The following is a 13,238-nucleotide window of genomic DNA, read 5'->3' as shown; positions in this document are numbered from 1 at the left end:
CACAGTGTCCCTCACCACAGAGGTAGTTAAGTCTACAGGTTGATGTTACCTTTTACGTTCATTCATGATTCCCTTTTGTCATAAGACCAAAGGAACTCACTCAAAGATAGGAGTGATGCTCTGTATAAGCAAAATCAACAACAAGCACTCTTGAAATTGTCCCACCATGTGCTGGTTTGACAGGGCTTGATCCAAAACTGCTGTTGGTGGACTTCATTAAACTACAGATGCTGAGGTGGAGCAAAAAGCATTTTGCGCAGCAGATGGCTCTGTTTGTCTGTGAAAGGTTGCAGCAATACTAAGGTTAAGTGAAAAGTGGTCATTAGACCAAACAGTGCTAACAAAATGGTAAGGCCTCATTTACACCGCAAGCGATGCGTTCGTGTAGCACGCGTGAACGGTCGCTGTTTACGTGCGTTTTCATTTCGGCGAGCATACAGGTTAGAGCATTCACACCGCATCCGTTCTATGCGCTGCTCGAAAATAGAAGAGACGCTGATTTTTTGCACGAGTTGCAAGAGAATGGTCGCGGTATTCAACAAAAAACACAAGTTTGCGTGTGTTGTGACCTCTCTCGGTCACTGTAGACATCTCCCCCTTAAAAAAAAAAAAAAAAAAAAAGATCCGTTTTTTGAAAAAAAAAACAAAAAACAAAAAAAAAAACCGCATCAAGTCGGTAATACCGGATTTTCGCCATTTGGGGGTGCAGTTGACTCATTTAAAATAAAAAATGACCTTAGGACAACAGAGTGACAGTAACAAGTTGTTTCTTTTATTCCTTACAAATAAATTTTGCAGCTTACTCAATCAGTGCAAACAAGGGTTGCCTCCTTCGTCTGGCTCAAAGCCAAAGTGTTGCCATAGTGGCGCAGTCTTTGATTTCGTCGAGACTAAATTGTCCGCCATTATCGACTCCCCGTCACTATTAAACAAACTCCAGGCTACAGTAGAGGCGCATATGCACTTGCACCTCATAGCTCAGTCCCCGGAGCGGAGTCTGCGCGGTCGTGCTTTGCGCGCACAGGGCTTGCGGACGTCCACTTTTACCGGGCGGATCTCCGCAGCGGTCCGTATGCAGTCCGGTCGGTCTCAAAAAATAAAACCCAGTCCAAGACGGAGTACCGGACCAAATTGGTATTACCGAGAACCGACCCAACCCTAATCGCTTGCGGTGTAAATGAGGCCTAAGATAGTTCACTGTTGTTGTTATTGTTCCTTGCGCACGTTCATTACACAAAGCAACAATGGGCATGTGCAAATTAAGAAGATGCAAACGCTCCGTTTTATATATCTACATGAATACATAGCAACAGAGTTTTTAAAAATCTCTGTTTTCATGACCTAAAACTCTGTTTGAGTGTGAAAACAGCTCAGAAAATAGCTGTATGCATGTCGACAGGGCTAAAATGTCCACATTTACATCACTTTTAGACACTAAGCAAATTGAAAGAATTTAAAAAAGACTCGAACATGGTGTCTTTTTTATTGAGTGCAGACATTAAGTCATAGAAAAATGAGAAATACTTGAAAGCTAATCCAAAATAATATTTTCTTGTTAGAAGGAGCCTCAGTTTAATCCATTGTTTGATTTACTTTTCCATCACAACTCACCTGTTAATTTGCAAAACATATTTTATCCCAGTCTACAAGAACCACTCAATGTTTTATCACTTGTTTTTTTTAAGATTAATTTCACTTTTCATTCTGAAATATCAGCTGCTGATCTTCTGGGCTGATCGGTCATATTTTGCTCCCCTAACCTCATATGATGTTGTTCCAACCTACTGAACAGACTGTTGTTCAAAAAACAGACAGAAGACCACTTCAGCTGATATTTGGAGCCGCAGTGGATTTGTGACAATAGATTTTTTTGTTACCTGCACAGGGGATTATGCTCTCAAATCTCAGGTATTAGTGGGTTTACCAGGGGGATTACGCATTGTACTTGATTCACGGTCGGTCCGAACAGATAATGCACCAGTATGAAAGCAAGTGTACCTAAAAAAAAAAAAAAAAAAAAAACCTGTATTCAGAACAGGAGTAAGGACAGGCAGCAGATGCATTAATCATCTTGGAGATTCTCCGTGCTGTCAAAAGTGGGTGGTTTTCCCAAATGGCCAAAGAATACATGACTGCAGAATACGTTCATTGTTCGGCTACATACTGTTGATGCTCAGACGCTCATTAAAGTGGGCTCCTTTTTCTATATGAGGAATGAAGCTTCTCACTGGGACCCAGCCACATCTACATAAACATGTAATCTTGTCATGTGGGGCCCCTCATGTCTTTGAGGCTTCTGCAGAAGGACTTAACAGAACGACACAAGGCAGATTTGCATGAGAGTCCACATTACAGTCATGATAACTCTTTTCAGTGTAGATACAGTTCATTGTAGCTCACTATTGTTCCTGTAACTTTATCAGTTTTCTCACACATATTACAAAGAATGTACAAAGTTGTTTTTTCATCAGTATTCTTTCATCAGATTGTAACATAGCGTTCACAAACATACGCAAACTTTTAACAAGGACAGTAACCCAAGCAGACTTTTTGAAGGATAAAACAAAAACCTAGGTTGGTAATGAATGAAAAAAGTTTTTTACTATTATGCCTATCCCCTAATTGCTTACGAGACAACATACAATCATATTTTCCAGCAAACAATAATACAAAAAGCTCTAAAAACAAAGAGCATTTAAAAAAAAAAAAAAAAATCACAATCAGGTTTTCAGACCTTGACATCTGCGCTTACTGTTTGATAAATAGTGTTACAGTTGTTATATAATCTTTGGATTTTCAACCCGAAGAACTAGATATTTACTCTCTGAACTGTGTCAAATAGTTCATGTGTACAGTAGGTTTTATTTCATCAAATAACCTGAGGTAACAGGATTAAAGCGTAGCAGTCTTTGGCTGCACATATTAAAAGTAAACTATGCAAGGTTATCCCAAAAGCCAAGGTATGGATAAACAAAAGTAGTCCCTCTCAATATATATTTACAGTTCACTGTCCATTAATATGCATTTTCCCTGATAAATAAACAAATAAATAAAATCATGACTTATGACCCACTGGAAGTGTGTGGCAGTGCATTTATCTGCTGTTTATCTGAGACTCTGCCCTCTGTCTGTATTCTTTTTTTGTTCTATTTTTATTTGGCTGTGTTCAGGACGCACGCACGGACCGCACGCAGGTGAGGTTGGGACTTCATAAAAAGGTAGGGACCAAGTGTCAGACCATAAGCCGCAAACATCCAAGGATTCATAGAGGAAGCTGAGAAAATCGTGGACACAGCTTGAAAGAAACGCAAATGCAAAATGCACAATTCCTGCATAGTTAACCTTTAAATAACTTTGTTTCCTGTAAATAAGATAATTCTTATATTTACATGTGACACAGGGTCTGACTAATGAATACTTTATTACAAATTAATCTGCCAGTGATTTCCTTGTTTAATTGATAAATGAATGATACAAAAAAAACTAAAATTTCAAGATTTGATTGATTATAAAACAATTCAAATTATGTTCAGGGCAACTAATCAGCAATTGCCCAGTGCCATCCAATGGTTGTTTCAGCAGAGAGAAATCAAATACAAGTTGAGAGGAACCTGTATATTTAAAAAACACCATTAAGGACCAAATGCAAAACTTCACTGTTTTCCAACAAAGGGTGCTGGTCTATGGAATAACTGTAATGATGAGCTTAAAAAGTGTAAAACTTGATCCAAACTAAATAAAACTCTTCAGAAATAAAATATTGAATGGTTACAAGCTGGACCAGTGATTCTGTATTTGGTTATTTCTTGTCTGTGGACTGTTTGATGGGTTTGGCACATCTGTTCCAATTATTTTGTTCTTGCTCTGTCCAAAAAGGTTTATGTGTTTAAGCTGATCGACATAAATATCGTGGACACTGACGGCTTTTGTTGAATTTTTATTTTCTATGATTAATATATAAAAATCAGAGGGATTAGGACCAGAAAAGTTTTTAACTTCTTCCTACCCCTTTTGAACACGAACCATATAATTTCTGTAGCTTATATGTTGCTGAGGATCCTTCTTGTTTTTGCTTTTAGTGCTCATAAGTTTTATTTTGTGTTTGTACTTTTTAAATATGTTAAATTAATTGACCTAAAAAAATAAAAATAAGAATAGCTTGTTTTGTGTAACCAGTAAAGCCACCTGAGGTAAATTTGTGATATTGATCTATATTAATAAAACAGACTTGACACTAGACAAGTAAAACAAAACAAATCCTCACATTTTATAGCTGGAACTTTGCTTTTTCTTTGCCTTTTAAGTGTCTTAAGTGATTCATTTATCATCCTGATATGCAGTTATCCATTTTTGGCTGATGCTACAATGAATATAAAAATTGTACCTGCACTTGCAAAGGAACTTGAGGCCATTTGTACTCAAATAAATGGACTGGTCGTACAGTAAAGTGAATAAAAGCGTTTCCTGAGGGGATCTAGTCTTGATGATGCAGTCTGTTAATGCATGTACCAGGTACTGACATTACAAAGGGTTTGAATTTCCAACTCACTCCTGGACAGCTCGTCTCTGTCTCTCTATGCACTTCCTTACCTTCCTCGCTGTACTTGTCATGAAAAGTGGAATGAATTCAGAGAGAATTGGAGGAGGATGGGCTGTCAGCGTGCGTCAGAGAAGTATCTGCCAAAGAGTGTCAGGTTGCACAGTAGCTTCACTTCTTGCTCACTGACCTCCCTGCTCTCTTTCTGCAGAAAGAGATATACTCTGGAATGCCTTGTACATTACTGAATTCATAGCTGTCGTATATGTATTAACCCGACTATCTTGCACCACTGTGCAGCTTGGCAAGAATGCATTTATCTTAGCCATAGTGTTGAACCTGGGCCATGCAGAGACTGAAAAACAGATGCGTTTCACTGCAGCAGCCAGCTCTCTTGGGTTCAATACAAACACACTGCCTGTAGAGATAAATACAGACCAGCGCTGCAGAAACTAAATACTGATGTCTAATGATGCTCTGAAACCGGAGTGTCATCTTAGGTGGTCATGATGGATTTAGCTGTGTTAAAGGGATATTCTGGTATTTTTCAACCAGGGTACTTTTATAATTCTGGCCATTCTGACTACAGATTAAACTTTGGACTTTGTTACAGAGGGAAACATGGACCAGCAAGCATTTACTGGGGCAAGCAGTAAATTCTAAAGCTTTCTAGACGGATTAAAATGACATAAAGCGTTTAAATGTTTGAGTCCAAACATGAGTAAACACACAATTAGCCCCCTGAATTAGCTCTTTTTGCTAGTTGCACAGGGAACTACAATGGGGCAGCCACCTAACCAAGCTAGCTGTTTGGTTAGCTAGCCAATAAACTCCCTTTTTGTCTGCACTAATAACAACCATTTATTACTTATCAATGCATTATAGCGATTCCACTTCAATAAAGGTAAAAAAACATGGTTGAAAAATACCAGAATGTCTTCTTTAAGGTGTTAAACTAGACAGAGTCTCAGAATAAGTATTTTCTGTGTCAGGCAGCAGAACTTGTCTTGAGGTCAAAAAAGCGACATCAGTTCATATTAGATTAATATGGAAACACACATTTAATGTGAGCCTGACCTCATTTGGTTTGGTCTGACTCATATTCTCTTTGTTCATAGTAACAGTGCCTGTAGCAGTTAAGCATCCAGTTGTTGTTCCCATACAGTATAGTGAAAAAAGCATTTCAGCCAGAACTTTATTTCCATTTGCTGTATTATATTTGGCAGTATGGCTCTGTTCTGGGGCCTCCCTGCCCTTCCATGCGCCTACATGGAAAGCCTAAGGCAGGGAGAGCAGCAGCAGAGACCCTTGGGAACAGAACAGAGCAGCATCAATGACAAACAGAAATGACATTGATCAGTCAGACACAGCATGAAAAGGAGGAGCTGGGCTGGAGGCAGGTTGCAAAGCAGCTTGCAGAGGAAGCAGCAACAGTAGGGAGTAGTAGTAGTAGTAGTAGTAGAGATAATGCTATGCTCAGTGTTTTATGTACAGTATATTTGGCAGTATTAATTATATCCTCCTCATTTATTGCCCCTGCAATGCTCTCTTGCACTCTTGTATTAGTCTGCTTTTAACTTTACAAAGCGACAGCATACCCCAATTTGAAGGCACATGTCGTACGTTATATAAACAGGCTTACAGAATCTGAAGGTGTCATAATATCGTACATCCTGGTTTGTGTTTCCAACGACAATACGATCAAAGAGATGAGATGTGTTTGATGAGGCTCCAACACCTGTCCTCCTCATCCACAGTGTAGACAATTACATAACGATATTTCCTGTTGTGTTTTCTTGCAGTTGGGTGAGGACACCTTCAACCGTGCCAAGCTGTTGAACGTTGGCTACACGGAGGCTTTGAAGGACGCAGAGTACGACTGCTTCATCTTTAGCGACGTGGACCTGATTCCGATGGATGACCGCAACCTTTACCACTGCTACGACCAGCCAAGGCACTTCGCCATCGCCATGGATAAGTTTGGCTTCAGGTTAGGGCATGGTTTTCAACCTAACATGTGATTTTGGTTTTGACAAGGTAGCGTGGTTTCCAGCTTATTAGCACAAAGCTCTACTTGCAGTTACCTTGATAAGTCTCGATTTGCCAGAATCCAATTAGTAATTTTTGTTGCAGGTGGATTCTGCACTTACTTGTCTACTTAAATCATTACTATATATCACTTTACACACATAAGTAGAACTTAAAGTTTCCTACTAAACACATTTTAAAGCATGTAAAATTATGATTATTTGTTTAGGATAGTTCTCCTACATAAAAAGTTCTAAAAAATCATTGGGAAATTCTACATCTGAACTCTGCCCCACCCACCATCACTGCTTGCACTAGGTTTCACTTTTACTTTCCGTTTTTGCTTTGTCCAGTGCTGGCACAGAACTAAAATGAAGCGTGAAGATAAGTCTGGCTATGTGAGACAAGCGCTAGGTTAACTGGGGAAAGAGCTTTGCTAATGCTTTGCCCATTAAGATGGCAGGCGTTAGAGGAAACATCGAGAGAGATTCAGCCATGCGTGTTTGAGCCTCAGTCAGTTTGTTAGCTGGCAGAGGCTGACACAGTGTTAGTGGTTGTAGAACCTACAGTAATATCTGGTGCTCAGTACATGATTAAATACCAGAGGTCTAATAAAAGTTTGCATAACAATATAGTCGGTCTGGCTGACATTTTTATATTACGTGTAATAAGTCCGCTCTGTGCTGGATTTGATCAGGTTTCTTTGCATGAATATTAGTTAGATAGTATATAATAATACCAGTGATTTGCTTTCATATTAATGATACACAACATAGCTGGCCGGGGTGCGTTTGAATCTGAGATTTTAGGGAAGTGCACAGAAATTGCCCCCCTCAGTGGAGGAATGTGAAAACACCTCTCTAGTGACAAACTTCGCACAGATACAAGTCAATATAGTCAAGGTCAGACATTTTAGAGGATATAAACAAAAGAAAAAAAACACATTTTGAGTGGAGGGGAGGTTTAAAATACACAATTGGCTGCCTAACAAAAGAAAAAAAAAACTAGAGTTGAAGTCTGTGTTCAGACAGACAATAGACAGAGCAGTATTTAATTTGACTAAATCTCATTATACTTTGAAATCCTTGTCTGAAGACTGAATTAGCATGAAAATGCACCATAGTTCACTGCTGCCAGTTTTTATTTGGTCACACTTCTGTAGTCCTAGCAAGAGCACATGATACAAAGCGTAACTAACAAGTCTAGACTGCAGTGTCTGCGGAGACCCTCATTAACTTTGTTGGAATACTGGACCTGCTAGACCGGCCTGTTGCTGAGTGATGTGCTGCAGCTACACAAGCAACCCACGGATTGTCTGTTTTCCATATGTCATGTCAGTTAGATGCTGACATTTAGTCTAAGTCTGTAGGAAATTATCTGATTAGAGAGTCAGTTCTTGAATAAGTCATCAAAATGCAGAGTAGCCGAAAGAGCTCCACAGTTTAGTTCCAGCGCTGAATAGTAGCGTCCTGTTTTAGTTGCCTGTTTTTGCATAATGACACCACACCTGCCCTCAATTACCTAAAAGCACCAGAAGCATTGATTAATGGCCCAAACATGGCCAGTGAATGTGACCTATCCAATCCAAGAGCTGTCATTCCACAAGAGTTATCCTACTGAAAACCCTCAGGGGTTGCAGCGGGCCCCTGATATAGTGCTCAATACGCTAATGCTATCTGGCAACAAATACAACACCAGGTGGTAAGCAGGGTTGGAGCTAACATTTCTTATTAGCAATGAATCAGTAAAGACTTAAAATGGTTTCATCAGTTTTTTGGGTTGCTAGAAAATGAAGGAGAAAGGGGGTAAAAGGAAAGTCTGATGTTTCGGGGGAGTAGAAGGTCACAGGATTGATTGCAGCTAATTGCTGATGTAGAAATAAGATCATTGTAGAAAATTGGTTCCCAAGGTCAAAGTGGTCTGAGTCAGCCTACTAACTTTTTTCGTTAGTCAGATTTAGCATTTAAGAGGCTTCCCAAATTAAAGGAAGAAAGGTCAGCAAGGGAGAAACAAACAAAGAATTAATGGCATTTCTTGATTCAAGCATCATGAAGCTGACGTCGGAGCAAAGAGTAAATGTTGTATTCCAGCTGAGTCACTTCAGGAAGACAACCTTAGCTGCTCGCAGATGTAAAAGCACTATACGTTTTTTGATAAATGGTGAAAACACTGCCAGTGAAAGTCAGGTCACATTAAGTGCTGTTCCATTACCTTGGCACCTCACAACACCTGACAGCTCTCTGAGCAGAAAGGGTCACCTTGAAGTCCATTTCACAACACGGCTCTTTCAAAAACATTCCACAAATTATAGTCTCTCGAAGGACCTTATGCAGTGTATTACATTATAATATTACCATTACATTGTACAGAATCTCGTGGCTGTTTAAGTACTTGTTCCCTGGATGAGCTCAGTGTGAGTGTGCTGCAGCTCATTTGAACATTTACAGAGAGCGTATTTATGGTAGAGCGTGACCTACTCCTGGCAACGTTAGCACGCTATTCAGTGAGTTACATGGGTCAACATGAGGACTACTGTCAATTTTTTAAAAATAAAGACAGACAGTGTGTGGAAAAAATGAAGAGAGAAGAGAATTCATGCAGACTGGCCCTCATTTATTGATCTGAAATACAAACCAGCGCAGATCCGAACGCAGAAATCATCTAACAATATTGTTTGTGTATGGTTCATGAAATGTTCTCATCTTGCCAATCACAGCGTAGGAATGATCAGGCTTTGACCTTTAATTACAGTATTTATATTTTAAAAAACAGTGCAGTTTGTGAAAACAGCTGCAGATGAGTATGATCCAGACATAAGGTTGAAGATTTAGTGCTGGTCCCCTTCATGTTAATCAATGCAGTTTAAAAACCTTGAGTCCCTGACCCCAGGTGTTACTCCATGTTACTGTTGGCTTTAAACAAGTAAACCAGGGGCTACCATGACCTTAAACTTTTTATGTGTCAATCACTTACACAAGAGAACATATTAAAACTGAGAATCAATCATTGTTAAACCAGGACAAGATGTTTGTTTTGGTTTTCTTTCGTTTCTTTCATACTTTTTTCCCAAAATTCATCTCATAACATTATTGCTACATTTCTGTCGCGCCTCCTGCGCTGCATCTCAGGTGTTTGAGAGTTAACAGGTGATGATGAGTGTTTCACGTCTCCGAGGAAATAATCCAACAGATATGAAGTTCATGGAGTCAAAAATGTTGAAGATTGTTTATAAGAGTTTTGTTTTATCTTCTTTCTAGCAAGATTTAATAAAAAAATGAGCTCAAGTTCTCAAGAAAAACATGCAGTTAATCAAATTTCCAGTCTCTCTCTCTCTCTCTCTCTCTCTCTCTCTATTTCTGTCTTCTCCCCTAGCATGTCCTTTTTAAGCACACACACACACACACACACACACACACATTGTTGCTGGGAGACTTTGTGCAGAAACATACGGTCTCATTACTTTCTTCTTGTCATCTTTCAGCAGGGAGCTGTCATACTTTTGACAACACATACCTTACAGAATACACACACACACACACACACACACACACACACACACAGAAACACACATGCATCAGCCTCTGGTTAGACTCCAGGCGCCTGTCATGACACTCGCAGCTGATGTCCGTCCCACTCCACTGGTCTCACGACTTTTGAGGAAAAAATAAAACACCTGTCCGCCTTCCTTTGTCCACCGTATGCACACACACACACACACACACACACACACACAATTTCTATAGTATTTCTCTTCATTTCCTGTGTTCTTGTCCTCTCTTTTCCTTGTTCTATCTCCTCTAAGATCTAATTTCACATTGGAGCAATCTTGCAATTAAATTCAGCGTTATCCAACGTTTCCTTTGCAAGTGGCCAATTCTGCATGTATAGCATTCAAGCTAACGATGCAATCTGTCTTATAAGCAGCTGATGTTTATTTGGCTGCAACAGTACAGTATGCAGAAATACCGTGCCCCCTCCGTACACCAGGTCATTTCATGTGTCTTGAGTGGATTATATATGGCTGTGGATTATCCACTTGCTGTAGAAAGGCGCCCATAAATTATCCACTTAAAAACGCATCCAAGACAAGACACATTAGGAAAAGATCTGATTGCCTAAAACACTTCAAGATGCTATTCAGATGTTAATTCTGCCGTCTCTACGTGCCACATATAAATAAATATAACAACTCCTCCTGATGCATCACATCATGTGACGCTGATGATGACTCAAGGATAATTCCAGATTAACAAGCACTAGGAAAATGCGCAGGGACGTAGCTTAGTTCGTCTGCTCACTTCAAGAAATATGGGAAGTAAAGGAGGATTATTATAATGAATTATAATCCGAGTGGGGAGCCATGGCTATTTGATGTCATGTCATAAACAAAGGTTATAGAAAATGTCTTACTGTATGAACAAAAACCTTCAGGGGCTTTTTCTACAATAGAAGGTAATCCTAACGTTCTTTGTGGGTGGCACTGGATTTGTGTTGAATGTTAAAAGTATATTAGATTAATTTGTTTACTGTGTCTCTGCCAAATTATTCATGATAATACCGTCCTATTGCTGTAAATGAGTAATGCCAAGATTAAAAGAACGGTAGCCCATACCAGCGTCATTGTTATGGAGCCCATTTCAGCCTATATGATGAGGGGAAAAAAAAACAACAACAAAAAAATCCCGTAAATCATTTCTATGAAAAGCTTTTTCAAAATAATAACAAAGTATTGAGTCTCATTATTTTGAAATATTAAGTCAATATTTTAAGAAAATCTCTCATTATTTCAAGATATTAAGTGAATATTTTAGGAAAAATCCTTCAAAATTTTGAGATATTAAGCCATTATATTTAGAAAGTTTCTCATTATTTTAAGATATCAAGTCAATATTTTTGAGAAAGTTTCTCTTTATTTTAAGATATTAAGTGAATATTTTGAGGAAGTTCTTCATTATTTTAAGATATTAAGTCAATATTTTGAGAAAGTTCTTCATTATTTTGAGATATTAAATCTATATTCAAAGAAAGTTTCTGATTATTTTGAGAAAGTTCCTCATTGTTTTGAGATATTAAATTAATATTTTGAGAAAGTTTCTCATTTTTATTGAGATACTCAGTCATTGTTTTGAGAAAATATATATTTATTTTGAGAAAATGTCTCATTATGATGACTTACAGGTTGTTTGTTTTCTCACCACATCAGCAGAAATGGGCTTTTTGCTCCTTGAGTACTTAACTAATTAGGATGTTAAAAGGGATTGATTTTTAATTTGTTTTTTACCCATTGCATGCTTTGGCTGTGTTTGCACATAAAGGACCATGGACATCTTCTCTTCTTTAGTTATTTTATTTATTTATTTTTTACCAAAAAGCTAATATCACTTTAGACTCACAAGTCAGTCTTTAGACGCTTTGCTTAACTAAAGAAGGCAGAGATCTCTGATTGTCTGGTGGCAAGACTAATATCATTTAAGTTCTTTGACACAGAAGGGAATGTGCAGCTGAGCAGAGAGTTAAAGCTGCCAGTCTTCCTCCTGTAAGAAGGGTCTTGTTTGATCAGGCAATTATAATTTATTTTGTAAAAGAACATTCATTCACTGCTTCCCTTGTAATCTCCCCACTCTCTCCTTTTCTCCTTCCCTTGCTGATCTCATCTCCTCCCTTCTCTCCTCCTGCAGGCTGCCCTATGCTGGCTACTTTGGAGGAGTGTCAGGCCTCAGTAAAAAACAGTTTCTGAAGATCAATGGCTTCCCCAACGAGTACTGGGGCTGGGGAGGGGAGGACGACGACATCTACAACAGGTAATAACGAGAGGCTGATGCTGCCCCTGATTTCTACACCAATAAAATCAGATGTTATCCTACCAAATAGGACCTAATAGGATTGCAAGTTTTACTTTGCTTGTCAAGATTAGCATTTTGCAGTGAGTACAGCACAGAAAAACCAGCACTATACCGTCTGTCAGGGTTATGTTCCGTAGTCTGTTTGGAATGAAATCCTTGTCAGACCACCAACTGTCACACATGCACACACTCATGCTCGCACATTATTTCAGCCTGTAGCAATAAAATGAAACCAAGTCTCTCAACTCGATGTGACGCTGAAGTTCTTGGTGGAGTGGATGATTTATTGTAATTGTTCACAGAAGGAGAACGATTAGAAAATAAATTAACCTTTTGAAGTACTTCAGTCAGCTTTTAATGACCTGCTCAAGTCCACTAATAATATTACTGTGGAAATGTGCTGAAATCAGATCAAGGAAAAAGAAATCTGTTTGACAGGGAGATGGAAAGGTGACTTAAGACTGCTTCAATGAGCCACTTACTGGGTCATTAGTTTAATTCATCGTCTACTCAGACAGTTGTTTGGACTAAAAATTGTTGAATTACCTGGTGAACTGATCGTCTGACTACTAAACAAATTATTGCTACAACAATGAACAGTCATCTATCTGTGCCTGGCACTACGGGAACTTAAAAAACATGAAGGCTGAACTCAGTAAATAAAGATTTAGCATACTACCTTTGCATTACAACTTTAATCACAACTGACGTTTTCCATATATTACCCAATAACTGATGTGTTATACGTTACCGGCGCCTGTCACAACAAATTGGAAATAAACTGAAATATGACAAGGTGGCGAAAAGATTTTCACATGTGGAAAAATCGC

General features: G+C 38.7%; 1 protein-coding gene across 1 annotated transcript in view; it reads left to right on the top strand.

The window, feature by feature from the left end:
- b4galt2 (UDP-Gal:betaGlcNAc beta 1,4- galactosyltransferase, polypeptide 2) overlaps nucleotides 1-13,238 on the top strand; it is a 265,209-nt gene that overhangs the window by 201,235 nt on the left and 50,736 nt on the right. Inside the window, exons 5-6 of the mRNA XM_049598316.1 lie at nucleotides 6,340-6,527; nucleotides 12,244-12,366. Coding sequence (XP_049454273.1) covers nucleotides 6,340-6,527; nucleotides 12,244-12,366 — 311 coding nt within the window. The remainder of the gene's footprint in view (nucleotides 1-6,339; nucleotides 6,528-12,243; nucleotides 12,367-13,238) is intronic.

This window comes from Epinephelus fuscoguttatus, linkage group LG15 (assembly GCF_011397635.1).
Source record: "Epinephelus fuscoguttatus linkage group LG15, E.fuscoguttatus.final_Chr_v1".
Lineage (NCBI taxonomy): Eukaryota > Metazoa > Chordata > Actinopteri > Perciformes > Serranidae > Epinephelus > Epinephelus fuscoguttatus.
Note: the sequence above shows the minus strand (reverse complement) of the source record. Positions and strands in the feature narration are given on the sequence as shown.